Source organism: Dryobates pubescens, chromosome 33 (assembly GCF_014839835.1).
Source record: "Dryobates pubescens isolate bDryPub1 chromosome 33, bDryPub1.pri, whole genome shotgun sequence".
Classification (NCBI taxonomy): Eukaryota; Metazoa; Chordata; class Aves; order Piciformes; family Picidae; genus Dryobates; species Dryobates pubescens.
Genome location: NC_071644.1, coordinates 6,340,228 through 6,367,002, shown reverse-complemented (window position 1 = coordinate 6,367,002; position 26,775 = coordinate 6,340,228). Strand labels below are relative to the sequence as shown.

The following is a 26,775-nucleotide window of genomic DNA, read 5'->3' as shown; positions in this document are numbered from 1 at the left end:
CGGGGCAGAGGCTTGGCAAGTGAGAGGGGAATGGAAAGCAGATTTAAGAGTCTGTTCTAAAAGCCAGAAAGCCCTCCCCAGCCTGAGAAGCCCAGGGGAGAGGCTGTCCTTGGGGAGAGGCTGAGGGGTTGGGGAGAAGCAGCCCAGATTTCTCCGCAGCTGCTGGTCGTTTCAGGTGTCCAAGGTGAGGCACTGTAAGTGGGCTTGTAAAACATGCAGGCACCTGTCCAGGAGAAATCAGATGGCCATAAAAACTGCCTTAAGCTGGGGAGTCCCTGTCTCACCTCCAACCCTCAGCCCAAAGGAAAGAAGAACCCTCCAGCCCCTCGAAACTGTCGGCTGACAAACGCCACCACCAAAGTGAGCTCTGAGCTCTGGAAAGGAGAAGGAATGGGGCAGAAAGAAAGCCAGAAGGATAAAAAGGAATGAGCTGAAAACTAGCAGACCACGTTTCCAATGCTACATTGGAGCACTGCTGAGGTACCAGTGGTTGAGTCCTCCCTCTTGTGATGCGGAGAAGACCTGACCACATCTGGGTTCAAGGCTCAGACACGCGCGCTGCAAACACCACCCGAGACGTTCCATGGCACAGGTGGGTCTAGGACAAGCCTGTGACTTACAGTACTAATTCATTCAACCTTTAGTTAATTGAAGGAATTGCTTAATTGCCAAGGAGGCAGTAATTGCAAATGGTCCCTTCCACGCTGTTTTTGGCTGTTCAGACAGCATCTCACACAGCCACACTCCCCGCTCCCCACCACACAGTCACCATCTCATCAGCAAAGGAGGAAAGGAATTGCATCCCTTCTGCTGCCATAAAAGCAGAGGGGATGGGGGAATGCCAGGAGAGTGTAAAAACAAAAAGAAAGAAAGGGGTTATGAAGTCATTAAGAAATTAGCACTCAAATAATAATAATAGGAAAAAATAATTAACACCCCCCAAAAAAAGTAATGCCAGGCAATCCTCCTCCTCTAGAAGGCTGGATTCTTCTTGCAGAGGAAATGATTCCTTTTCCCAAGCCCAGGATCTGCTCTGCAGAGAAGGGAACTGGAGAAGGTTGGGCTGGAATGATCCTGAAGGTCCCTTCCAACCTTGAAGGTCCCTTCCATCCAAAGATGCTCTGTGAAGAGCACAAGGGCTGATCTGTTCCCAGCCAAGCTGTGCACCAGGAGGGGAGAGCAGAGAGCAGGCAGCCACAAAGTCTGGGACAGCCATGGCAGGGATGCAGACCGAGGTCATCCAACCCCATCTGCCTGGCTGGGGACTCCCCAGAGCTGGCATCTTAGGGAATGAGATGGGGCCAGCTGGGCATGGAAACACCAAAGGGCTCAGGATGCTTCATCCAATTCTGTCTCCAGACCTCACCTCCTCCAGGCTCCTGTCCCTTTGCTGGGCTTCTGTTGTTTGTGTACTTTAAGGCATCGATTAGACACCATTGAGAACCTCAGAGCGGCCTCAGAGTCTTTAACAGTGCACAATAGGCTTGGTAGAGAGTTTGGCTACAGTGACATTCAGAGGAGCAGTTGCACATTCAGCCACGTCCTTGGGAGGAGTGTTTGTCCACCTCTGCCACCCGGCAGGACTCCTGGAAGCCTCCAAGGCTGGCTGTGCTGGTATGTGTGGCACCAGCTGGATCACTTCAGTCCGAGAAGCAGCAATGGTTTGCAAGTCTCCTCTCCCCAAAGGGAAAAAAAGGTATAGGCCCCTTTGGGTGAGCGGTGAGATGAGGCTGGATGGAGCAAGAGAGCATCCCCTCTCCAGAAGGGAGGTGCTCATCCAGGAAGCACATTTCTAACTGCTGTGGTGGTGCTGATCCAAGGTGTGCACGGGAGTGCTGGGGCTGGAGGCGGCAGCCGGTCCCTTCCCTCTGCTCCTACAGCGAGCAGCTGCCCCGCGGGACCGGCCAGGCTGGCCTAGAGCTCCACCAGACAGCCCTGGCCCCGGGAGGTAAGGCAGGTCCTGACTCTTTGTCAAAGGCTCGTCGAAGACACCGAGAGGGTGGGCGAGGAAGGGGGTGGGAAGTTGAGGAGTTCCAGCACGGCCACCCCCACGCTGCTGCGGCGAGTGAACATGCAGGAGGCTGCCACCCACTTGTTGGTGCGGGGGTTGTACTTCTCGATGGAGTTGAGGCTGGAGCTCCCATCGTTGCCACCCACTGCGTACAGCCACCCATCCATGGCCACCAGGTCGTGGGTGCTCCTAGAACCACGGTGCAGAGAGCACAGGGCTTGCACACAGCCTGCGTGGGCTCAGCGCCTCTCAGAGCTCTGCCGCCCCACGGCCGCCCCAACCCCCACAAGTGCCCAGGGCAAATGAACTGCTGGGGCTCAGAGTGCAGCAGAGAGCCCCAGTCAGGTGTGCCCTCCTTCCACTGGAGAAGTGCCACCTCTGAAGAACAGACCCCAGACCCCTTGGGCTTTCCAAGAAGGCTTGGACTCCCCAGCCTCAAACCCTCCCACGGCCCAGAAGCATCCCCTACGTGCCTCAGCCAGCCACAGCACCCTGTCCTGCAGGGCCACACAGACCAAGGAGAATACATCCCTCTGCAGAAAGCTCCTGCTGCAGAAGGTCCCTGCTCTGCCCTCCTCCTGGCACAGGCACAGAGTCTCTCACAGTGCAGGCAGCACAGAGCCAGCCAGCTGCAGGACTGGCCAGGCCCTGGGGCACGCTCTGCAGTTTGCTGCTTTGCAGTGCCAAGCAAGGCAGAGTTCTCCAGGAGACAGGATGAAGGGATGCCCATCCCTGACTGCAGCAGCTGAGGCTCTCCTGCAGCAGCTGAGGCTCTCCTGCAGCAGCTGAGGCTCTCCTGCAGCAGCTGAGGCTCTCCTGCAGCCGCTGAGGCTCTCCTGCAGCCGCTGAGGCTCTCCTGCAGCCGCTGAGGCTCTCCTGCAGCCGCTGAGGCTCTCCTGCAGCCAAGGAGGGTGGCAGGGGCAGGCAGAGCTCCTCACCTGCGGATGCCCATGGGTGCCACACAGCCCCAGAGCTGCTCACCTGCGGATGCCCATGGGTGCCACACAGCCCCAGAGCTGCTCACCTGCGGATGCCCATGGGTGCCACACAGCCCCAGAGCTGCTCACCTGCGGATGCCCATGGGTGCCACACAGCCCCAGAGCTGCTCACCTGCGGATGCCCATGGGTGCCACACACCCCCAGAGCTGCTCACCTGCAGATGCCCATGGGTGCCACACAGCCCCAGAGCTGCTCACCTGCAGATGCCCATGGGTGCCACACAGCCCCAGAGCTCCTCACCTGCAGATGCCCATGGGTGCCACACAGCCCCAGAGCTGCTCACCTGCAGATGCCCATGGGTGCCACACACCCCCAGAGCTGCTCACCTGCAGATGCCCATGGGTGCCACACAGCCCCAGAGCTGCTCACCTGCGGATGTTCATGGGTGCCACACTCTCCCAGGTGTTGCTCTTGGGGTTGTAACGCTCCACAGAGTTAAGGCAGCTGGTGCCATCGTTGCCCCCAGCCACGTAGAGCAGCCCCTCCAGCACCGCCACCCCCGCGCTGCTCCTCCGGCTCAGCATGTTGGCAATGGGTGTCCAGGTGTTGAGCTGGGGAGAGGCAGGCACAGAAAGGTTGCTCCTGAGCCACGTGGACAAGTCCTTTCCCACACAGCCCTGCCAAACTGGCCCTGGGAGGTTAGCTCTGCTCTAACCAGACAGCTCCTGCCCCAGAAGGGCTTCTGGGAGGCAATCACAGATTCACAACTCGTGTTGGGCTGGAAGGGACTCTCAGAGGGCATCTTGGCCAAGCTCTCTGTAGTCAGCAGGGACACCTCCAACTAGAGCAGGCTGCCCAGGGCTGATCTTGAATGTCTCCAGGGAGGGGGCCTCAACCTCATCTCTGGGCAACCTGTTCCAGTATTTCCCCACTCTCCCTGTGCAGAACTTCCTCCTGCTGTCCAACCTAAATCTGCCCTGCTCCAGTTTCAAACCATTGCCCCTCACCCTATCTCTCCAAGCCCTTCTAAACAGTCCCTCCCCAGGCTTTTTTCAGGTCCCCTTCAGATATGAAAATGCAGCTCTGAGGTCTCCCCAGAGCCTTTTCAATTATCCTGCAGGAGGAGCTGCAGGGCCCCCAGGAGAGATCTCTGCCAACTGGCTCAGGAAAGCCCAGTCACAGTTGGCAGAGGTCCTGCCATCCCAGAGCTTGGTGGTCACATCTTAAGTTGCAGTGGCAGTTTGCTAACAGACCACACAACCTGATCCCTCACTGCCTGCCAAGCAACTTAGAATCCCAGACTGGTTTGGGTTAGTAAGGATCTTTAAAGCTCATCTAGTCCAACTCCCTTGCACTAAGCAGAGACATCCCCAACCAGAACAGGTTGCTCAGAGCCCCAGACAACCTCACCTGCAGTGGTTTCAGGGATGGGGCATCTCCCACCTCTCTGGGCAACCTGGGTCAGGGTCTCACCACCCTCAGTGCAAAGAATTTCTTCCTCCTCTCCAGCCTGACTCTCCTCTTTTAGTTTCAAACCACCACTGCTTGTCCTGTCCCAAGAGGCCCTGCTCAAAAGTCTGTCCCCAGCTTTCTGCTCAGCCACTTTAAGTACTGAAAGGCCACCAGGTGGTCTCCCTGGAGCCTTCTCTTTCCCAGGCTGAACAAGTCCAACTCTCCCAGCCTATCCTCACAGCAGAGGGGTTCCAGCTTGTGCAGCCTTCAGCTTTCTGCAGGCCCTTTCAGGCACCCATCAGGAGGGCAGAAGGAAAAGGTTCTCAGGTGTTTACCTGGGGCTCATACTTCTCCACTGTGGCCAAGTGGGATGAGCTGTCATATCCCCCAACAGCATAGAGGTTGCCTTCTGCAGAGAGAGTCACAGACACAGAGGAGTTAGGTAAAGAGCATGACCCCAGCCCCAGCACAGCCTCCCACAACTCATATAAGTCATGGAGCTGCCCACCTAGGTCTCAGCTCAGCCACAGTGCCTCCCCCTCCCCAGGCAGCCAAGCTCCTCTCCATGGGGCTCCCTCAGCCACCCCCACCTTGAGGCACTGTGAAATATTCACCAGGCAATTTCTCTGCCACACTCAAGCTTCCCAAAGAGTTCACTCTCCTGCTGCTTCTTGACCTCCTCATGGTGCAACAGGTTTATTTTAGCAGTGGAGGAACACCAAAGGCTGTGGAAGGCCAAGAGTATGAGCTGGTGATGGAGAGCAGGGACCTCTGGGTCAGCACGAGGGCTGAAACCAGAGAACAGGGCTGAGGAGAGGCACCACTGGGACCTGGGAAGGAGCATTGTGCTACCCTGGCATCCCCAGGGAGCTCCAGCTCCTGCTAGGGTGGAAAGTGGCACTGGGTTAACTCCATAGCTGCGCTAGCCAAGGAAGTAGTCAGCTCTCAAGCTGTGTCCTCCTTAAAGACAGAACTCATTCAGCAGTCAGGAGATACCACAGCATTGCACCCAAGGTTGTGACACCCCTGCTAGAGACCCTGCAGTGCTGCTTGGATCACCAGCAAAAGGACTGTCCTGCCTTCATAATGTAGTAAGGTTGTCTCTTCCTTTCCAGGGATCAGCCACAGCCAGTCACACAGCATCACAGAATGTTAGGGGCTGGAAGGGACCTCGAGAGATCATCCAGTCCAAGCCCCCTGCCAGAGCAGGAACACCTAGAGCAGATCACACAGGAACTCATCCAGGCAGGTCCTGAGTATCTCCAGAGAGGGAGATTCCACACACCCCCTGGACAGCCTGATTTCTGTCACCCTCACAGTGAAATAATTCTTCCTTCTGTTTCCACGGAGCTTCCTATGCCTCAACTTTCACCCATTGCCCCTTGTCCTGTTCTGGCTGGAAAAGCCCTTTAAGGTCATCCAGTCCAACCTCTACCAAAGCTGATGCTAGTCCTCTTGCTCCAAACTAGAAGGGGCACAAAGGAGCTGGGGAACAAGTTGTGAGTCCCCAGTCAGAAGCTGCCTCCAGCATGAGTTGAAACCAAATTACTAAGGAGCCTGAGGAGGAGGGCAAGAAGCAGGGAGCACGGCCGAGGAGGGGCTGGGTGACCTGGCCTCACAGCACCTAGGAAGCAGGGGCAGGACCTGGAGGAGGAGATCATCATGGAGAGGAACCAGCAGAAATGGCAGAGAGCGCAGGGAAGCTGTGCAGCCAGGCCCCCATGCCAGCACCCACCTAGAGTTGCCACCCGCACGTAGCGTCTCCGGGTGCTCATGGCCGCGATGGAGGTCCAGGTGCCCGTCAGAGGGTCGTACCGCTCGGCGCTGCAGCGGGCAGGGACACAGGGACAGGAGGTCTCACACTGGCAAAGCACAGGCCCAAGCCCTCCGACACAGGCCCTCAGGGGCTGCTCCCAAGGAAGCTCGGGACTAGGCAGGGAAGAACTGGCCGCGTTCTGCGGTGGCAGAGGGCTACAGCGCGGGGTTCCCCCCCGGAGAAGCTCTGCCTGGGCCAAGGACAGAGCTGGATTGCAAGACACCTACTCTGGGGCCAGTCCATCTGTCAGGAGCGAGCCCTGTGGGCTCTCCAGGCACCCAGTGCCAAGGACAGTGCATGCAAGAGGAGTGGAGGAGCCTGTGGCAAGGCAATCCCCTACCTGTTCAGGCAGGAGGCTCCATCGTACCCCCCAGCAGCATAGAGAAGCCCATGAAGTGCTGCTACACCCAGGCAGCTCCTCCTGGTGCCCATGGACACCTCGGGTTGCCAGGAGTTGGTGACAGGATCATAGGACTCCACGGTGGCCAGATCAGAGGTTCCATCGTAGCTGCAGGGAGGCAAAAGGGAGGAAGTGTAAAGTGGCAGTGTGGTGAGCTGGTTGCAGACATCTCTAGCTGCTGACTGCAGGGGGCTTGGACTAGATGGCCTCCCAAGGTCCCTTCCAACCCAAACCATTCTCTGGTTCCATGATCCACAGGCTGGCCCTGGGAGGCTTTGCTGGACCCCCCTGCTCGCAGAGCAGCTCTGTCACCGGAGTCTGCTCAGAGGCTGCTGCCAGGGGGCTGTGCCCAAGCTGCCAGGGGGCTGTGCCCAAGCTGCCATGCCCTCCTTACCCTCCCACAGCGTACAGCTTGTTGCCAATGGCAGCGACCCCCACTCTGGCCCTGCGGGTCGACATGGAGGCCACCATGTGCCAGCGGTCCGTCCGCGTGTCGTAGGCCTCGCAGTCCCCGTGGATGGCAAACAGGCTCCCTCCACCTGCACAGGGGATGGCAAAGAGAGCAAACACCGAGTTAGGAGGCGGTGCTCATCTCCTGGAGGGTGGGAAGGCTCTGCAGAGGGACCTGGCCAGGCTGGATCCATGGCCTGAGCCAACCGTATGAGCTCCAACGAGGCCAGCGGTTGGGTCCTGCACTGAACCATAGAATCAACCAGGTGGGAAAAGACCTCAGAGCTCAGCAAGTCCAACCTATTACCCATCACCCAACACCTCCTGACAACTAAACCATGGCTCCAAGTGCCACATCCAATCCTTTTAGGAACACCTCCAGGGATGGGGACTCCACCACCTCCCTGGGCAGCACATCCCAATGGCCAACTACTCTTTCTGGGAAGGAAAGAGACTTGGGTCCCAACAACCCCATGAATGCTCCAGGCTTGGGGCAGAATAGCTGGAAACCACCCAGCAGAGACAGATGTGGGGGTGTTGGTTGACAGCCAGCTGAACATCAGCCAGGGTGTGCCCAGGTGGCCAAGAAGGCCATGAGCATCCTGGTCTGGATCAGTTCCTGCAGGGCAGGGACTGTCCCCCTGTGCTCAGCGCTGGTGAGGCCACATCTTGAGTGCTGGGTTCAGTTTTGGGGCCCTTGCTCCAAGAAGGACACTGAGGGGCTGGAATGTGCCCAGAGAGGGGCAACAGAGCTGGGGAAGGGTCTGGAGAGCAGGGCTGGTGAGGAGCAGCTGAGGGAGCCGGGGTTGTGCAGCCTGCAGAAAGGAGGCTGCAGAGAGGTGGGACTGGGTCTCTTCTCAGGAGTCACAAGTGACAGGACAAGAGGAGACAGCCTCAGGTTGCACCAGGGGAGGCTTAGGTTGGATGTGAGGAAAAGCTTCTTTACAAAAGGGCTCTCCAAGACTGGCAGAGGCTGCCCAGGGAGGAGGTTGGACTCGATGATCTTTGAGGTCTCTTCCAACCTTAGTGATACTGTGATTACTGAGAGGTTGAATCCCCACCCCTGCATGCCTGTGAAAGCCACCTAGATGTGGTGCTGAAGGATGTGGTGTAGCAGCAGCCCTGGGAGAGGTAGAGAATGGTTGGACTCGACCTCAGGAGGCCTTTTCCAGCCACGGTGGTTGTGTGAAACACGAGATGGGAGCTGACCCAAGAGCGCAGGGGCCCTGGGAAGGGCAGGAGCGGGCGGCAGAACCTTACCCACGGCAAAGAGCACAGTGCTGGCCCCCTCGCAGCGCCGGGGCCTCGTCCTGCTGTTGCTCAGGACCCCTCTCTGCTCGGGCATCAGGTGGTACTTGAGGGCTTCAATCAGCAGGTCCTTGCACTCCGAGTGGTGCCTCACCAGCAGCTCCGTGTCCACGTTGCTCATGAGGAAGTCTCGGCTCAGCAGGGGCAGCCGCACACACTTCATCAGCTGGGGGCAGAGCAGTCACAGCCCATCAGCAGGCTTTGGCCCAGTGCTGCCCCAGCATCTCCCCTACAAACCCCAGGGACGCTGGCAAGGCTGACTCCAACCTGGAGATGGCATCCTGCTTGCTTGGCAGGAAAGGCAGCGAGGCCCAAGGGCACCAAAGCTCATGCAGCAATTCAGCCTTAATGACCCTGCAGGGCCAGGGGCCCTCAGCATGGCCATGACACATCCCACAGCCACCCCAGACCCCCATCCTGCCCTCTGCCTGTACCCACATCCTCCTCCAGCACTCAAGTCCCAATCCTTGCTGTGGGGCTGCAGAGCCCAGACATCACTCCCCTCCCCATGGCCATCTGCATTGCCTACAGAAGGGATGTCTGAGTGCACACAGCCAGCAAAGGTGGAGACAGAACTTTGCCAGGGTAAAGCTCTGGGGTAAGGTGGAAGACCAGGGAAGTCTCTCAGAGTCTCCCTCATCCTGCCCCATCTCAGTCCCAGCCTTCAGGAGGACACTTAGGGATGCTTCCTCCCAGCATTCCCACCCACTGCCTGCCTCAGACTTGCCTGAGCTCTTTGTTTAGGGATGCACATGAAAGCTCAGGCAGGCTGCAGGCAGAGCTGACCTCTCCTGCTGCCCACAGCTCCACCTGCCCACCCTGCCAGGGGTCACACAGGGACCTCACTCTGGGAGACTGAACTTGCTCAGCAAGACTCTCATCCATGCTTGGACTGGAAGAGGTATGGCAGGGACCTGCTGTCCCTGCCCTCTGGCCACCCTGCAGCTTCCTTCAGCTGTGTATCCATCCAGAACAGGCACTGGTGGGGAGAACCAGGTCACCTTTCCCAGCAGACTCACCCTGGGGACATGCTGTCTTCTGCTGTCCACATCATGTTTGACCCAGCTGAGCACAGCCCTGTACACTTCCTCCTCTGATGGCACATTGAGGCTGTCACTAGAAATGAGGTCCAGCACCTGCAGAGTGGGGTGGAAAGAGCAAGTGTGGGATGATTTGGGAGTCACATGCCCAAGGAAGGGGCCCAGCAGAGCAGCACTGCCAGAAGCAAAGCTCCTGCCTCCTGTAGATGCTGGGGGGTGAAGGGTCTCTTTCACTGGACACAGAAGGATCCAAAGAGCAGCCAGGTCCCCCAAACCTAGCAGGCATAGCTCTGCCTCTCCTCTTCTTGCAGCACTGGTGTGGAGACAGCTCTGCCCTTCATCATCCTCCTTGGCTCATTTCCCCCTCTTCTGTGTCTGAAGTTGCTGCAATGCTTGGCACTTCCAATCAACACCAGGGAGATCAGGCAGGTGACTCTGCTTGCACACAGCCCTTCAACATTCCAGGGGATGGAGCCAGGTGTCCTGACTCTTCCCAGCAAAATCACTTCACTGGCCAAGGACTATGGAGCTGGACCAGGTGGAGATACAAACCCTCCCCTTGCTCCCAAGCACCCCACTGCCTCAAGAACAAAGGGAGGGGTCTGCAGGTGAGGAACCATGCAGGGCTGAGGGACACAGAACAAGGACTGGGAATGCCCCCTGGCCAGGGCACAGGACAGGACAGCACCCTGCAGGCAGTGATGAGCCTGAGGCCATACTGGCAGCAGACAAAGGGCAGCAGGAAACATTATCTGAGCTCTGAATTAAACATCACAGAGCCATCACAGATTAGTTTAGGTTGGGAAAGACCTCCAGGATCATCAAGTCCAACTGTCAGCCCAACACTACCATGCCCACTAAACCACATCTCAAAGTGCCATGCCTCCAGGGATGGGGACTCCACCACCTCCCTGGGCAGCCTGTTCCAATCCCTGACCACTCTTGCAGCAAAGAAATTTTTCCTCATCTCCAACCTAAACCTTCCCTGGTACAATTTCAGGCCATTTCCTCTCATTATGCCTTGATACTAGGGAGAAGAGACCAACTCCCACCTGGCTCCAACCTCCTTTCAGGGAGCTGTAGAGAGCAATGAGGTCTCCCCTCAGCCTCCAGACTAAACAACCCCAGGACCCTCAGCTGCACCTCCCCAGCCCTGTTCTCCAGACCCTTCTTCAGCTTTGTTGACCTTTTCTGGATGTGCTCAGCACTTCAATGTCCTTCTTGGAGTGAGGAACCCAAAACTGAACCCAGTATTCAAGTTGTGACCTCACCATTGCACCCTGCCCCCAGAGGGAGGACAGTGTGCTCACAGCTCACATGGAGAGCACCAGTGGCAGCAGTTATCCCTTGTGCTACCCTTCCATCCCAAGAGGGCCAATGACATCCTGGCCTGCATCAGAACTAGTGTGGCCAGCAGGAGCAGGGAGGTCATTCTGCCCCTGTGCTCAGCACTGGTTAGCCCACACCTTGAGTCCTGTGTCCAGTTCTGGGCTCCTCAGTTTAAGAAGGACATTGAGAGACTTGAAGGTGTCCAGAGAAGGGCAACAAAGCTGGGGAGGGGTCTGGAGCACAGCCCTGGGAGGAGAGGCTGAGGGAGCTGGGGTTGCTTAGCCTGCAGAAGAGGAGGCTCAGGGGAGACCTTCTTGCTCTCTACAACTCCCTGAAGGGAGGTTGCAGCCAGGTGGGGGCTCCCAGGCTCCCAGCACCAGAACAAGAGGCCACAGTCTCAAGCTGTGCCAGGGGAGGTTTAGGCTGGAGGTGAGGAGAAAGTTCTTCCCAGAGAGAGCTGTTGGCCATTGGGATGTGCTGCCCATGGAGGTGGTGGAGTCCCCATCCCTGGAGGTGTTCAAGAGGGGCTTGGATGTGGCACTTGGAGCCATGGTTTAGTTGTTAGGAGGTGTTGGTTGACAGGTTGGACTTGATGCTCTCTGAGGTCTTCTCCAACCTGGTTGATTCTATTCCACATGGGATTAAGCTTGCTGACAGCTCTCTTCCCAGGGAGTGCCTCTGCACTGAGCTGACAGGACCAAAGCCCAGAAGCTGGGTACCTTCCCCTTGGCCAAACCCCGTGCCCTCCGCGCGGGCTCCAGGGCTTCGGGCAGGCAGCCTCTGCACAGAGAGCCCTGCCACATCCATGCCTCCCCACTCCCAGCAGCCCCTCACCTGTTTCAGAGGCAGCAGCATGAACTCCTCGGTCTTGGACACCTCCACGAAGTGCTGGAGGACATACTTGTGAGCAGACTTGAGGAGGTCACTGCAGGAGTGGGTGTCAGCAAAGCCCCGGATGCCCAGGCAGTTGGATGGGTCGAGCTGGCTGAGCAGGAACTTGCAGCAAGCATCCCTCACACCGTTCAGCTGAAGCAGGCTGGCAGCAGGAAGAAGTGTCTGGCAGTGGAAAGAAATGGGGGAAAAGAGAGTTTCCAGAGCAAGGAAACCATTTTTTCACCCTCATCTCACTGCAAGTCACTGACAGAGCAAGGCTGACTGAGCACCTTCGGGCACACAGTGCACAGAGGACAAGACATCAGAGCACCCCAGAATCCCACCATGAGTGGGGGTTGGAAGGCACCTCTGGAGGTCATGCAGTCCAACCCCCCTGCCAAAGCAGGGCACCCACAGCAGCTTGCCCAGGAGCACAATGGCCAGGGGTGGCTGGAATCTCTCCAGAGGGAGACTCCACAACCTCTCTGGGCAGCCTGCTCCAGCTCTTTGCCCACCCTCACAGCAAAGAAGTTTCTCCTCATGCTGTGGCAGAACTTAAGTGTTCCAATTTGTGTCCATTGCCCCTTGCCCTGGCACTGGGCATCAGTGAAGAGAAACTGGCCTCAACTTCTTGACACCCACCCTTAAGGTACTTGCAAACAATGATCAACTCCCCTCTGGGGCTGCCCTTCTCCAGGCTAAACAGCCCCAAGGCTCTCAGCCCTTCCTCCTCACAGAGATGTTCTATTCCTTTAATCACTCCTGTGGCCTCCACTGGACTCTCCAGTAGTTCCCTGTCTCTCTTGAATTGGAGAGGCCAGAAGTGGACCAGATGAGGCCTCACTAGGGCAGAGCAGAGGGGCAGGAGAACCTCCCTCACCTGCTGGCCACACTCTTCTGAATGCACCCCAGGATGCCGCTGACCTTCTTGGCCAGGAGGGCACATTGTTGTGTCCCATGGCTAACTTGTTGCCCACCAGGATTCCAAGGTCCTTCTCCATGGAGCTGCTTTCCAGCAGGTGAACCCCTCACCTGTACTGCTGCAGGGGATTATTCTTGACCAAGTGTAGGACTCTACACTTGTCCTTGTTGAAATTCCTTAGGTTACAATCATGGAATTGTCAGGGTTGGAAGGGACCTCAAGGATCATCCAGTCCCAACCCCCCTGCAGGGACACCTCACACTAGAGCAGGTTGCTCAGAGCCACTCCTCTCTGCCACGCTTTGTTTCCACTGGACTAAGCTAAGGAACAGTGGAGAAGGACACGGGGCCAAGAAATGGCAGGGGAATGGCAGATGCCACTGCCATAGTGCTTTGAGGAGCCACTTCTGGCCACAGCAGCCACAGGAACCACCCCTCTGGGCAGAGGGGAGCAGATGAACTCCCTGCCCGCTGCTGGGTGCCGGTGCCACCACAGAAGGAGAGCCACAAGTGTTGAGCAGAGGGAAAGGAGCATTCCCAGGAGGCAAGCCCTGCAGAGAATGGCTCTGTGGAGGGGAGGGAAGCTCCTACCTGGACATTGCCCTCTCCCACCACGATCTCAGCAGTGTAAGCATATTGCACCAGCTGCTCCAGGGCCTGGGGGTCGATGTCGTGCAGCGTGACGTGGGTCTGCCGGCTCTCGCTCATCTCATCTAGGCCAACACAGACACTGGACATCAACAGAGCCCCACAGCCAGCGTGGTGTCCCCACAGGAAGGCCTGGCCCTGCGTGGGGCAAGCCTTATCCACCTCCACACGCCAGGAAGGTCTCCAGCCCACCTCTCAGCCAAGGAGGAGTAGCTAAGGAATGGGGTTCGCAGCTGCAGGACGGGGCAGGGAGCTGTGGGCAAAGGGCTTCGTGGGAGGGTGTCACAGATGAGGAATCACAGAGTGTTAGGGGTTGGAGGGGACCTCAAGAGATCATCTAAGTCCACCACTCCACCCCTTGCCAAAGCAGGATGCCCTCAGGGCACAGAGCTTCATAGAATACCAGGTTGGAAGGGACCTCAAGGATCATCTAGTCCAACCTTTCAGGGTAAGTACCACAGAATGGCCAAGGCTGGAGGAGACCTTAGAGATCATCTAATCCAACCTCCCTGCCATGGGCAGGGACACCTCTTAACCAGCCCAGGTTACTCATGGTCCCACCTAACCTGGCCTTGAACATCTCTAGGTAGAAGGCATCCACAACCTCTCTGGACAATCCACTCCAGAGTCTTGCCACCCTCCTAGTGAAGAATTTCTTCCTCAGATCCAATCTAAACCTATTCTCCTTCAGTTCAAATCCATTTCCCCTTGTCCTGTTGGTGGACACTCTAGTAGGAAGTCCCTCTGCAGCCTTCCTGCAGCTATTGGAAGGGAGGTGATACAGAGATGGTTCCCTTCAGGTAAGGATAGGACTTGGGGGGATGAAGCACAACTAGAAATGGGGAGATTCAGATTGGATGTGAGGAAGAAGTTGTTCTCCATGAGGGTGGTGACACAGTGGCACAGGTTGCCCAGGGAGGTGGTGGAAGCCTCATCCCTGGAGGTTTTGAGGGCCAGGCTGGATGTGGCTGTGAGCAACCTGCTGTGGTGTGAGGTGTCCCTGCCCATGGCAGGGGGGTTGGGACTGGCAGATCCTTGAGGTCCTTCCCAACCCTAACAACTCTATGACACAGAGATGCCTCGGGGGCACCACATTTCCCCGGGGCAGGGTGGTGAGAACATCGAGGAGCAGGGCAGAAAGGGGAGAGGGCTCGGCTGGGAAGGGAAGGGAAGGGTTTGGAGGGCTTGGGCAGGGAGAAGAGAGGAGGACACTACTTGCTTGTGAACATGGCGTGGAAGTAGGGGCTGCAGGACGCCAGCACCACCTTGTGGGCCTTGATCTCCTTGGTGCCCACATGCAGGACGATGTCGCAGAGCAGCCCCCGCTGCCGCATGCGGTTCATGCAGACGAAGGCATCGTGGTAGTGGCGCTTGGAGTTGTGGGAGATGCTGTGGCCGTCCCGGTTGAGCAGCTGCACCCCCCCTTCCATGGCTGCAGGTGGGGATGTCCCTTCTCACCAGCTCTGACAGGGGGGAAAAGCAAAAGCATCAGCCAGGCAGCGACAGCTCCAGCCCCAGATGTGGCTCCAGCAATAGCTCCAGCCCCAGACGCGGCCCCACGGACCCCACGCGTGGCCACCACGGGAGCCTGGGGGAGGACAGCTTCTGCCTGGCAACTCCTGCTCATAAACCAGCCATGGGGGGGGTCCCTGGGGGAGCACAAGTGGTACAAATCCTGGAATGGAATCCTAGACTCATTGAGGTTGGAAAAGGCCTCTTAGATCATAGAATCATAGAATCAACCAGGCTGGAAAAGACCTCAGAGCTCAGCAAGTCCAAGCTGTCACCCAGCACCTCCTGACAGCTAAACCATGGCTCCAAGTGCCACATCCAAGCCCCTCTTGAACACCCCTGGGGATGGGGACTCCACCACCTCCCTAGGCAGCATATTCCAAGGGCCAACAACTCTCTCAGTGAAGAACTAGTGGTGTCCCCCAGGGCTCAGCGCTGGGCCCCATCCTGCTCAATATCTTTATTGATGAGCTGGATGAGGGCATGGAGTCCATCAGCAGTAAATTTGCAGATGACACCAAGCTGGGGGCAGGAGTTGATCTGTTAGAGGGTTGGAGAGCTCTGCAGAGGGACCTGGACAGGCTGGACAGATGGCAGAGTCCAAGGGCATGAGATTGAACACATCCAAGTGCCAGGTTCTACACACTGGCCACAACAACCGCAGGCAGTGCTACAGGCTGGGGGCAGAGTGGCTGAGAGCAGCCAGGCAGAGAGGGACCTGGGGGTGCTGGTTGATGGTAGGCTGAACATGAGCCAGCAGTGTGCCCAGGTGGCCAAGAAGGCCAAGGGCATCCTGGCCTGCATCAGGAGCAGTGTGGCCAGCAGCAGCAGGGAGGTCATTGTGCCCTGTGCTCAGCACTGCTCAGGCCACACCTGGAGTCCTGTGTCCAGTTCTGGGCTCCTCAGTTTAAGAAGGACATTGAGAGAATTGAAGGTGTCCAGAGAAGGGCAGCAAAGCTGGGGAGGGGTCTGGAGCACAGCCCTGGGAGGAGAGGCTGAGGGAGCTGGGGTTGCTTAGCCTGCAGAAGAGGAAGCTCAGGGGAGACCTTCTTGCTCTCTCCACCTCCCTGAAGGGAGGTTGGAGCCAGGTGGGGGTTGGTCTCTTCTCCCAGGCACCCAGCACCAGAACAAGAGGACACAGTCTCAAGCTGTGCCAGGGGAGGTTTAGGCTGGAGGTGAGGAAGAAGTTGTTCGTAGAAGGAGAGATCGGCTATTGGGATGTGCTGCCCAGGGAGGTGGTGGAGTCCCCACCCCTGGAGGTGTTTAGGAAGAGCCTGGATGGGGTGCCTGGTGCCATGCTTTGGTTGATCAGATGGTGCTGGGTGCTAGGTTGGACTCCATGATCTCAAAGGCCTTTCCCAACCTGGTTCATTCTATTCCATTCTATTCTAATTCTGTTCCTTGCCAGCAGCACCCGAAGGAAAGGTTGGGGGAGTGAAGAGCATGAGAATGACTGAGCAGCAGGAGGAAGCAGGGGGAGGGAAGGGGGGGGGGAACAAAAAGGCAGCTTGGAGGGGGAATAAAAACCCTCCCCAAGGCAGAGGCAGGCCGTGTGCTGCACTCGTGAGCCTGCCCCCGCATCCCTGCGGCGAGAGGATCCCCTCAGCCTCTCTGCTCCTCACCACACCTCCACAGCAGCACTATAAATAGAAACCCACCATGCTGTGCCTCCTCAGCCACAAATGCAGCCAGCCAGCCCTTTTTTTGTGTGTGTGTGTGTGTGCTCTGTTTTAAATAGCAGTTGTATGGTGTACTAGAGTCTGGGGGAGGAAAGGGGATGTAACAGAAAATAAAAAGGAAGATGAATAAACAGCTTCCCTGAGTGGGAGAGAAGCCTGCAGTGCCCTCTTCTATTTGCATCATCCCTGTGTCACTCAGGGCTCCTCAGCACCTGGGGGCACACAACAAAAGGCAGAGCCTGGTGATGCTTTCCAGTAATGAAAGCAGGATGCCGTGGTGCCCTTGGCAGGGTTTGGGTTGGAAGGGACCTCCAAGATCCTCCAGTTCCAAACCCCCCTGCCATGGGCAGGGACACCTCCCACCAGCACAGGTTGCTCAAGGTCTCATCCAGCCTGGTCTTGAAGACCCCCCCAGGAAGGCAGCATCCACAACTTGCCTGGGCAATCTGTTCCAGTGTCTCCCCAACCTCACTGCCAAGAATTCCTTCCTAATCTCCAGTCTAAATCTGCCCTCTTCCAGCTTCAATTCTATTCCCTCTTGTCCTATTACAACAAACCCTTGTAAAAAGTCCCTTCCTGGCTTTCTTGCAGGCCCCCTTGAGGTACTGGAAGGCCTGAAGGCCATGAAGAAGAGCTACAACAACCCCAGGACACCCTGGGCCATGTTAATTCACCTGCATGGATGCTGCTGGGTGAGAGATGCCCACACAAAGGTGGGTTTAGAACTACCAGCAGCCCTGCCCAGCATCAAGAGCTTGATGGATGCCCACACAAAGGTGGGTTTAGAACCATTAGCAGTTCTACCAGGGGTCAAGAGCTCCTTTGCCAGCCCTGGTGTAGTGGCAGGGAGCTTGCAGAGCTCTCTTGCCTTTATTCCCCTCCCCTGCTGCAAGCGTGAGGGTTCTCCTGAGCTGCTTGAGCTGCTTTATCTTCTTAATACACTGCTGAGCACACTTCTCCCCATCAGCATTTCAATCATGCCCCAGCTCTAATTGAGAGCACTTGTCTCACCCCTTCTGGGTGCTGGCACCGAGGAATGGATGCTCCTGGCTCTGCAGCAGCAGGAGGATGACACAGGACAGGGCAGAAAAGCAGGGAAAAGATGGAACTGCTTCTCCTTGTGCTCTTGGAGACTTGTGAGGAAGGGTTTGCTGCCTGAGCAGCACACAGCTTGGCTCCAGCAGGCAAGGTAGAGAGAGACACAGAGGGCACCACAGCCTGAAGGTTGCTGTAGCTGATGCAGTGGCATCACAGCAATCCACAGCATTTCCAGAGAGGGTCAGAAGTGCTGGGCTCTCTTCCCAGCCCTGCCACTGAGTCATTGCACAACTCTGGGCAAGTACAAATGCAGAGTGACAAGGGTGACATTATCTTTCCTTGCAATCATTCCCACGGCCAAGAGGTAGAGCCCAGCTATTGCTCACTCCCCCCTCCACCCACACCCCCCTGCTGTCACCAGCGAGGGCTGGCAGGCACCTCACAGAGCTCTGGAGAGCTCACACTGAGCCACCACTGCTGCCTCCATCACCCACACCACTGTGAAGCACCCTGAGCTACATCATTGCTGTGTCACTCAGTCTCTGTCATGACTGAGCAGGAACCATGGCCAGAAAGAGAGAGAGAGATGTCAGCTCAGCCACCACGGTGCCATGGGGCTCCCAAGAGCATCTCTGCAGCAAGGGACAATCCACAGCAGTCCAGAGCCTGAAGAAACTCTGCTTAGTGGCTCTTTGCTACAGCCACACTACAGCCTCAGCAATGCCTCCCCTGGGGAGCAGCTCACCCACCAGACACACTGGGACAGGGTCAGGGAGCATTGGCATGGCTCTAGCCTAAGCCTGGTGGTGGATACAACCCCTTCAATCCCCCTTCCCAGTGTCCTCTCCACTCATTCAGAGAGAAGGGCCATGAGGATGATCAGAGGACTGGCAGACCTGGTGCATGAGGAAAGGCTGAGAGAGCTGGGTTTGTTCAGCTCTGAGGAGAGAAGGCTTAGGGGAGACCTTGTCACTGGGGACCAGGACATAAAAGGAGGCTCCCAAGAAGATGGAGACTCTCTTTATACAAGGAGTCACATGGAGAAGACAAGGGGTGATGGGGACAAGAGAGTCTGATGGAACTGCAGGAGATTTTTCACCATGAGAACACTGGAATCAGCTCCCAAGGGAAGCAGTGGATTCCCCTGCACTGGGCAGCTTTAAGCCTCAGCTTGCTAGGCTGCTGGGCCAGCTCCACCACCACCTAGAAAGGTTGGAGCAGATGATCCTTGGGGTCCCTTCCCACCTGGCATTCTATGGTTCTCCCATCAGAGCTCTTTTGCCCTCAATGGGGAAGAAGGAGCTTTTAGAGTGGAGTCAGGAGCAGGAACTGCTGTTTCCCTCAATGGGCAAAAGTCCCAAGCAGGAATTGGGATTATACTGGGACATAATCAGTGCGGGGGGAAAGGGGAAGGAAGGGAAAGAAGCACCACTACTGCTTGTGCTGCTCCCAGTGCCTGAACTCTCAACCTCCCTGGCAGTACTGAATATTCCTCCTTTCCTTGCAAAGCTTCATCCCCAGGAAATGAAGGGTCCATGAGCAATGCCTGGCCCAGGGGAGAGACAGTGAAGCAGTGTCCAGGGCTCCAACGAGGGGAAGTCCACACAAGCCCACTTTTGTGGGGCAGGAAGGCACGTGCTCTGCCCTCAGCTGGGATGGATGTGGTGGTGGCTGACTTGCAATAACTCTTTGGTCATGACAGGAAAAAAAAAAAGGGGGAGGGAGGGAAAGGGGGAAAAAAAAGAAGGGAATTGACCCAAAAAAGGAGAGAGAGAAGGCATTTGTTTGGCTCCCATGCGACGGAGCGTGGCTGTGCATAACAGCTCTGGTAATTAATGCAAATGATCCCTACCCAAAGGGAGGTCTGTTCTCTTTGTCCCAAAAAAAAACCCCCCACAACCCCAGCCCAACCAACCCCATGTTCTGCTGAGAGGGAGAAGCAGCCTGCTGGGCAATAAAGAGGGAACAGAGTATCCTCCAGGGAGAAGTTCAGAGCCTGCCCTTTCCCCAGGAAGGTCCTGGAGAATGGCTTTTTGTTGCCAGCCTGCATGGAGATGTTGTGTCCCCACAGACATATCCTGTACAGCTGGGCAGCTAGGAGCAGCACAGAAACACTGAGGAGCCTTTCCAACCCAACACATTCAAAGGTCATCTTGTCCAGCCCCACTGCAGTGAGCAGGGACATAGAATCATATTAGGTTGGAAGGGACCCTCAAAGGTCATCTTGTCCAGCCCCACTGCAGTGAGCAGGGACATAGAATCATACTAGGTTGGAAGGGACCCTCAAAGGTCATCTTGTCCAGCCCCACTGCAGTGAGCAGGGACATAGAATCATATTAGGTTGGAAGGGACCCTTGAAGCTCATCTTGTCCAGCCCCACTGCAGTGAGCAGGGACATTGAATCAATTGGGTTGGAAGGAACCCTTGAAGTTCATCTTGTCCAGCCCCACTGCAGTGAGCAGGGACATAGAATCATATTAGGTTGGAAGGGACCCTTGAAGCTCATCTTGTCCAGCCCCACTGCAGTGAGCAGGGACATAGAATCATATTAGGTTGGAAGGGACCCTCAAAGGTCATCTTGCTCAACCCCACTGCAGTGAGCAGGGACATAGAATCATAGAATGCATTGGTTGGAAGGAACCCTTGAAGCTTGTCTTGTCCAGCCCCACTGCAGTGTGCAGGGACATCCCCAACTAGATTAGGTTGCTCAGGGCCCCACCAAGTTGACCTTGAATGTCTCCAGGGATGGGGTCTCCACCACCTCTCTGGGCAACCTGTATTTCCCCACTCTCATAGTAAAGAACTCCTTCCAAATGCCCAGTGGTGGGGACAAGCCTTTGCTGTGGCTAAGGTGACATCCCCAGTGCCCTGAGGCCTGGCACACAGTGCTGGTTAAATCCATCCCTTCCATGAGTGCCCTACCCCTGCCCTGTTTTATGTGCAGCCCTGCACCTCCCACACGAGTGCTGCCATTAGACCCCTACCCCAGGGAGCCATGGCACTGCCAGATCTGAAAGCAGCACAAACTAGGTCAATAAGATGGCACCATGTTGCCAGTTTCCCTTACAGGGGAGTGATTCCCCCCTTCCTTGGCACTGGGGGTCCGTTTCCCAAGCACAAAACTCCCTTTTTTCCCCTGCCTGCAGACCTCCTCTGGCTCTGTCCCCAGGCAGGAAGGGGCTGCTGGCAGGTATCCTGTTGTGCCCAGCAGCTTCAGAGCTCCATTTCAATCAGCAGAGCCAAAGCAGTGCCCTCTGCAACAGCACAGCAAAGCTCATCCTGGAGCAGGGCACCAGCATGGACCTCTGGGGAAGGAGGAGCTCGACAGTGGAGTCAGGAGCAGGAATTGCTGCTTCCAAGTGCATCCCCATCTCCCCTACAGCAGAAATCAGGATCCTCTTTGGGTTTTTCAACCCCTCCAAGAGGAGTCACAGGCCATTTGCCAAGTAAGCAGCCTCCTGCAATCCAGCCTTCCCCCAGAGAACAGAAATGCATGATGCACATTAAAATTCAGGGCAGGACTAGACTGGAGCAGCCTAAATGGGCACAGCCAAGCCCCTGCCCAGCTCTGTGGGTATGCACACAAGCACAAGTAGCTCCTTTCCTCCTGGGAAGATGATGTACTCCTCTGTTCCTGCAGACTCTTCCATCTCTTCAGCTGCCCAGGGACACAAACAGCTGAGCTGGCACTAACAATAGCTGCTGTTGTGCTGTTGCAAAGTAAGAGCACTAACAGCTCCTGCCAGCAGCCAGAGATGCAGCAGAGCTCACCACAGACCTGCAAACGTTCACCTGCTTCATTGCTTTGGGGAAGACCTCTTCGTCTGGCTGCACTGCCTCTCTTGGTGAGCCCTGCCCATGGCTCTGAAGCTCCTGCCTAAAGAGCAGCTTTAACCTGCCAGACGTTTTGCACCAGCAGGAGACGTGTCTGAGATACCAGGGCTGTGCTCACAAGCTACAGCAGATGGACACTACTGGAGTTCAGGAAGCAGTGAGGGTGGGGAGGCACTGGAGCAGGTTGCCCTGGAAGGCTGTGGTTGCCTCCTCCCTGGAAGTGTTCAAGACCAGGTTGGATGAGGCCTTGAGCAAGCTGGGCTGGTGGGAGGTGTCCCTGCCCATAGCAAAGGGGTTGGAACTGGATGATCTGTAAGGTCCATACTAACCCAAACCACCTACTCCAACCTCCCTCTCAAGTAGTCTTGGTGGCTCAATGCCTCATCCAACCAGGCTGTGAACACCCCCAGGAAGGAGGCATCCACAACCTCCCTGAGCAACCTATTCCAGAGTCTCACCACTGAAGAACTCATTCCTCAGCTCCAGTCTAACCCTGCCCTTCCTCAGCTCCCTCATTCCCCCTTGTCCTCTCTCTAGACACCCTTAGGAGAAGTCCCTCTGCAGCCTTCCTGCAGGCTCCCTTCAGGCACTGGAAGGCAGCTCTAAGGTCCTCCAGTCTCCTCTCCTCCCAGCTGAACACCCCCAGCTCCCTCAGCCTATCCTCACAGCAGAGCTGCTCCAGCCCTTGGATCATCTTTGTGGCCTCCTCTGGCCTCACTCCAACACCTCTTGTGTCCTTCTGATGCTGGGGACACCAGAAATGGATGTAGTATTCAAGGTGGGGTCTCAGCAGAGCAAAGTAAAGGGGCAGAATCCCTTCTCCTGCCCTGCTGGCCACACTCCTCTGGCTGCAGCAGTTTGCCTCCTGGGCTGCATGAGCCTTCTACTCCCCAAGCCCCCCCTGGCAGGGATGGAATTAGTCTGCTCTGAGCTTGCCTGAAGGCAGTGCAGGGCAGGGCAGGCAGCGCTGAGTCTGCAGGACTGAGAGTCCCCAGCTTCTCCCAGCAGGGTCAGGGTTGCTTTAATGAATTAGGCATAACTGACACGCACCGAATCCTCCTGTCTAGACATCTGCAGAGAAGTGACAAGCTGCCAGAGGATGTGGATGGAGCCTCAGCAAGGGGGTGGGGAGGACAGGGAAGCAAGGGAGAACAAAATAAAAAGGGGGAAAGAAAACAGCCACAACTGCACACAGTTGCCAGCTCTACAGCACAGAGACACTGCTGGCTTCAGGCAAGAAGGACATGCAGCACATTGACCTAGTCAGTGTCTTTCAGCAGCTCACTGGGTTGCAATCAATCAGCCCTGGGTGCACGCAGGAGGCTGGAGGTCTCCTTCAGTCAAAGCCTCTCTCCCCATGACTCTCAGGGAGTTCTGTTTGGAAACTCAGCTGCTGAGCTGCTCCCAGTCACCCCCAAGCCACGGTCAAGATGTGAGAGAGGAGGCTACACCTTGTGCTCCCTCGATGCCTGCACTGGGACATAGATTTGTGGAAAGGGATCTTGGAGCTCAGCTAATTCCAAACCCCCTTCCAAACCCCCTGCCATGGGCAGGGACACCTTCCACTAGACCAGATTGCTCAAGGCCTCATCCAGCCTGGCCTGGAACACTTCCAGGCCCATTCCCATACCTGAAAGAGATAAAAGGTGTCCAGCCTGGACAGCACCTGTCTGGGTACAATCTTTTCCCTCTCCCATGCATGTTTCTCACAGGCTGCAACTCTTCCTGCAGACATCTTCAAATGCAGCTTTTCCCTTCAGTGTTTTGCATGCAGGAGATCACAGCAGCTCCAAGCAGGACTCCATGGTTGAGGGATTTAGAGGCATCTGTGCTAATATTTGGGTCACTGGAAGTAATTGGTTGCAAGGGTCAGGCCCCAACCAGGTTTGGGACTGATGAATTGCTAGGTTAGGGAGAAACAAGAAATGGAAACTAATTCATGCCTTGAGAGCTGAGCAAAATGTGCAGGCCTCCAGCTGTGCTGGGATTAGACAGCAGCCCAGCACAAAGAACATCAACAGCTAAGTGAAAAGAGTCCTCTGCCAGGGACTGGGAATGTGGGTCATGTCCTAATTCCCCCTCCCCAGCATCCCCCAGCTGACACGGGAGGAGAGCTGCTGCCGCATCCAGCGCTGGCACAAGCAGTGCCAAGCCTCTACACGTGGGCATCAAGTCTCCTCTCCAGGCAGCAGAGTGGTAGATAAGAGCTTCAGCTGCATTCCCCATCACTGTGGCATTCCTCACCTCCCTCCAGCCTCCTCTGTGACAGACATCTCTGTCCTCAGCTCATTTTACAGGCAACATCAGAGTGCTCAGGTGGCTGGAGGCTGCCCGTATCAGAGGATCTCAATATCCCTGGCTCTTAGACCTGCCCAGGAGCTCCCTCCCTGCAACATCCTTGGCCAGCAGCTATCCAAAGAAGGATTGTGCCCTTTACCTGTCCGCTGTGCAAGGTGATGGTGTCTGGAGGAGGTGGCAGTGGGCCAGCTCAGAGCAGGCTGGTACCACTCAGCAATGCCCTGACGTCAGAGGAGAGCGATGGATCTGGTGAGACTCAGCAGGAGCTACCTCTTGGCTTCTAGAGGGCAAGTTGACTCCATGACAAGAGGCAGCATGGAGAGTAGCTCCAGCAGCAGCAGACCAGGAAAGAAGGGAAAAGCACTTGGGAATGCTGGCTGCAAGTGGATCTTTTACAGACAGCTCAGGCAGGAAGCAATGCTGCTGCTCTGTGCACAGCTGCTCAGGAGTGACTCTCCAAACCAGGAGGTGACCAGAGGAGGTCACCACCTGCACCCTGGCCTCATCCATTTTGCACAGTCTGCATGGCATGTGCCACATTTAGGGACAGCTTACAAAGCCTCCTTCCAGCCTCAGTCATAGCTGTGGGTTGGCAGTGGGGAAGTACCAGACCATGTAAGCAGTTCTGTGCTCCCTCTCCTGCACAGGCTGACACTGAGGAGCGGTGGAAACCTCTTCTCCAGCCAGAAAACAACGAAGAGATTTCCCTCACATCTTCTTGCAGGCAGCAGGACAGGGCCCAGGTGTGAAAACTCAGCTCTGAGGAACATGTGACAGAATGGCCTGGAGTTTGCTGGTGCTCTGGGGGCCTGCCAAGGCCAGAAGTCCCAGCCCATAGGAATTTCAGCTGAAGGAGCTCAAACTCCTGCCCCTGAGGAGTCTCATCCTTTAGAGAGAGCAGCATGGTTTGCCTCCAGTTCTAGCAAGCCAGGCAGAAAGGATGAGACCTCTCAAGCCTACCAAGCCAACCAAGCCCAGCAAAATAAGACCAGAGCCCAGAAGAGTCCTCCCAGCAGGTCTCCAGTCCATGCCTGCCTGGATTTTCACGTGCCACTCCATCTACAGAGCCTCATACTGATGCTGATGAGAGCGAGGGCAGATGGCCACCAGATGGGCTGGCAGAACAAAGAGGTTCCATTGCCACCTTCACCAAGCTGACCTTAGCTGACAGGAGCATAAGGGCCCATCCTAGCTACCCAAGATGCTAAGGAGTGACTCTACTTGGCTCCTAGATTGTCAAGCCAAGACAGCAGGTGACTCCTGTGCCTGCCAGCTCCTGGTCTGCTCTGAATTAGATGCTATTTGCTGTGATTCATGAATCAGTCAGTTCTCAGGAAGGAAACAGATCTTTACACTCAAGATCCCTAAGAGTCTTACTCACTGCCATGCTGAATAATGTACTTCCAGCAGATGCTCGTGGGTCAGGAGGGAGACTTGAGTTGCAGAGGGAAGAGATTTCACAGAGATGTTTGTTTGGCTCTGGCAATGGTAACCAAAAGGAAGAGTTAAGGAGCCACAACACTGTGAACTCATAAGAAACCAGCATCTCCAGGAGCAACACCTAGCACACAGACACCCCAAGTCTGTTTGTAGCAGTGCTGGGGTTGGGAGCTCCAGGCAAGCAGTTGGACTTGATGGTCTCAAAGGTCTCTTCCAACCTCAACAGTTCTATGATTCTGTTGTGGAGGCCCCAGCCCCTCCTCCCATCCTTAAATGCAGCTCCTACCCTACAGCCTTCCACACTGAAAATGGGCAGGAGCTCTCTGAGGCCAGGGACAAGAAGTTACCTGCATCAGCCTGGCACATCTGGAAACTGCCAGGACCAAGAGCACCCAAATAGCCACATGTTGCTGAATCACTCCAGAATCAACCTCCCTCCTGGAGGTCTCCAGCCACAGAGAGCACCCCAAGACATTGCTCATGGGACAGTGGCCATCAAAGTCAAAGCACAGGAGGCTTTACAAAGAGACTCCATAAGAGCAAGGCCACCATTCCCTGCAGCCTTCCAGCTTGGCACAAAGCCTGGGCAGTCAGTGGTCATGCACTGAGGCACTGGGAGCAGGGACAACCACCCAACAGCTGCATTTCTGCCTTGCTGTTTAGAAGCTGTGGTCCCAGGGTCTCTCCTCAAAGGGGCAGACATCTGCTCAGCCAGCAGAACCAAAGCAGCTGCCTGCCCTGGGCAGCTGCTCCCCAGGACCACCTCCACCAGCAGAGATGCTGCACCTCCAGAAGCCCTCCGGTCACTGCAGAACCCAGGAAGAAAAGCTGTCTCTCGCTTCTTGCCACTCCAAGTGACCAGAAGACCTAAGACAAGGCTTCTCCCCGTGCCCTTCAGCTCCCTGACAGCGCCCGGTACCGATAGCCCCTGTGCTCCCGGTGAGGGGGACCAAAGCCCCGGTTACAGCCTCCCCGCAGCCCTTCCCCGCACCTCGCAAGACTCTAGAGCCGCAGTTTGCTCCTTTCCCAAGGGATTGCTCCCTGCCTTGGCACGGGACAGGGATGGAGACCACGCTGAGCACAGAACCGCTGCTGGCCTCGGCCACAGAGCGATACCGAGGGTCCGGCAGCCAACAGCGGCACCGGCGGCTGCACCGGACGTGCCGCCGCGTACCCCGACCCGCAAACTTGACTCTCTGATGAGAGACACGCAGAAACAGCGGCGAGGAGTGATGGAGAGCTGATCCCGGGGGGTCCTCCTGCCACCCGGTCCCCCCGTCTCGGTAACCCCTCCCGGTAACCCCTCCGGTTCACCCTCCTCCCGCCGCCGCGCCCGAGCTTTGAGTGCCCCGGAGGAAGAGGGAAGGGAGAGAGTGGCAGCAGGGCCGTGCCCCGGCGGTACTCACAGCTCTGCTACGGCAGCGACGGCCCGGCGCGGCCCGCGGGATGCTGCGGGGCACCGTTATACCGGGGACCGCTGCCGCCAGCCCCGCGGCGGGGAGACGGGGCGGGGCGGGGGCGGGCAGGTGCACGGCTCCTCCTCGGGCCGCGTCGGGACGGGGCCGACACCGGGGGCGGCTCCGTGGGCTGCGGCTTCCTCTGTCACCCGGAATAACCCCGCCGCGGAGCCGCAAGAGAGCTGTCCTCGGTGCAGCCGCCGTTGGGTCCCGCCGCGCACGTGTGCCGGGACGGCGGGACAAGGGCAGCCCGCTTCTCCCCGCTCCGCCGCTCACTCACCGGCAGCGGGGGGAACACGCGCGGCACCAGCCCCGCCAAGCAGCCCGCGG

The 26,775-nt window shown here is 56.8% G+C and overlaps 1 protein-coding gene across 1 annotated transcript; it reads right to left on the bottom strand.

Moving 5' to 3' along the window:
* Positions 1-1,131: 1,131 nt before the first annotated feature.
* On the bottom strand, positions 1,132-26,694 carry KLHL17 (kelch like family member 17). The gene is made up of 12 exons (XM_054175855.1): positions 26,395-26,694; positions 14,407-14,650; positions 13,131-13,252; positions 11,580-11,801; positions 9,396-9,512; positions 8,329-8,542; positions 7,013-7,157; positions 6,559-6,726; positions 6,138-6,226; positions 4,738-4,811; positions 3,380-3,561; positions 1,132-2,200 (listed from the first exon to the last, which is right to left on the bottom strand). Exons 2-12 carry the CDS (start codon positions 14,615-14,617, stop codon positions 1,972-1,974), a joined length of 1,773 nt encoding a protein of 590 aa, XP_054031830.1. The 5' UTR covers positions 14,618-14,650; positions 26,395-26,694; the 3' UTR covers positions 1,132-1,971.
* Positions 26,695-26,775: the final 81 nt, after the last annotated feature.

Excerpts from the sequence above, each read along its gene's own strand:
- KLHL17 (XM_054175855.1), bottom strand. The coding sequence starts at position 14,617 with ATGGAAGGGGGGGTGCAGCTGCTCAACCGGGACGGCCACAGCATCTCC. Across the intron at positions 13,253-14,406 it reads CTTCCACGCCATGTTCACAA|ATGAGATGAGCGAGAGCCGG; the intron begins GCAAGTAGTGTC and ends GTGTTGGCCTAG. Across the intron at positions 6,727-7,012 it reads AAGCTGTACGCTGTGGGAGG|CTACGATGGAACCTCTGATC; the intron begins GTAAGGAGGGCA and ends GCCTCCCTGCAG.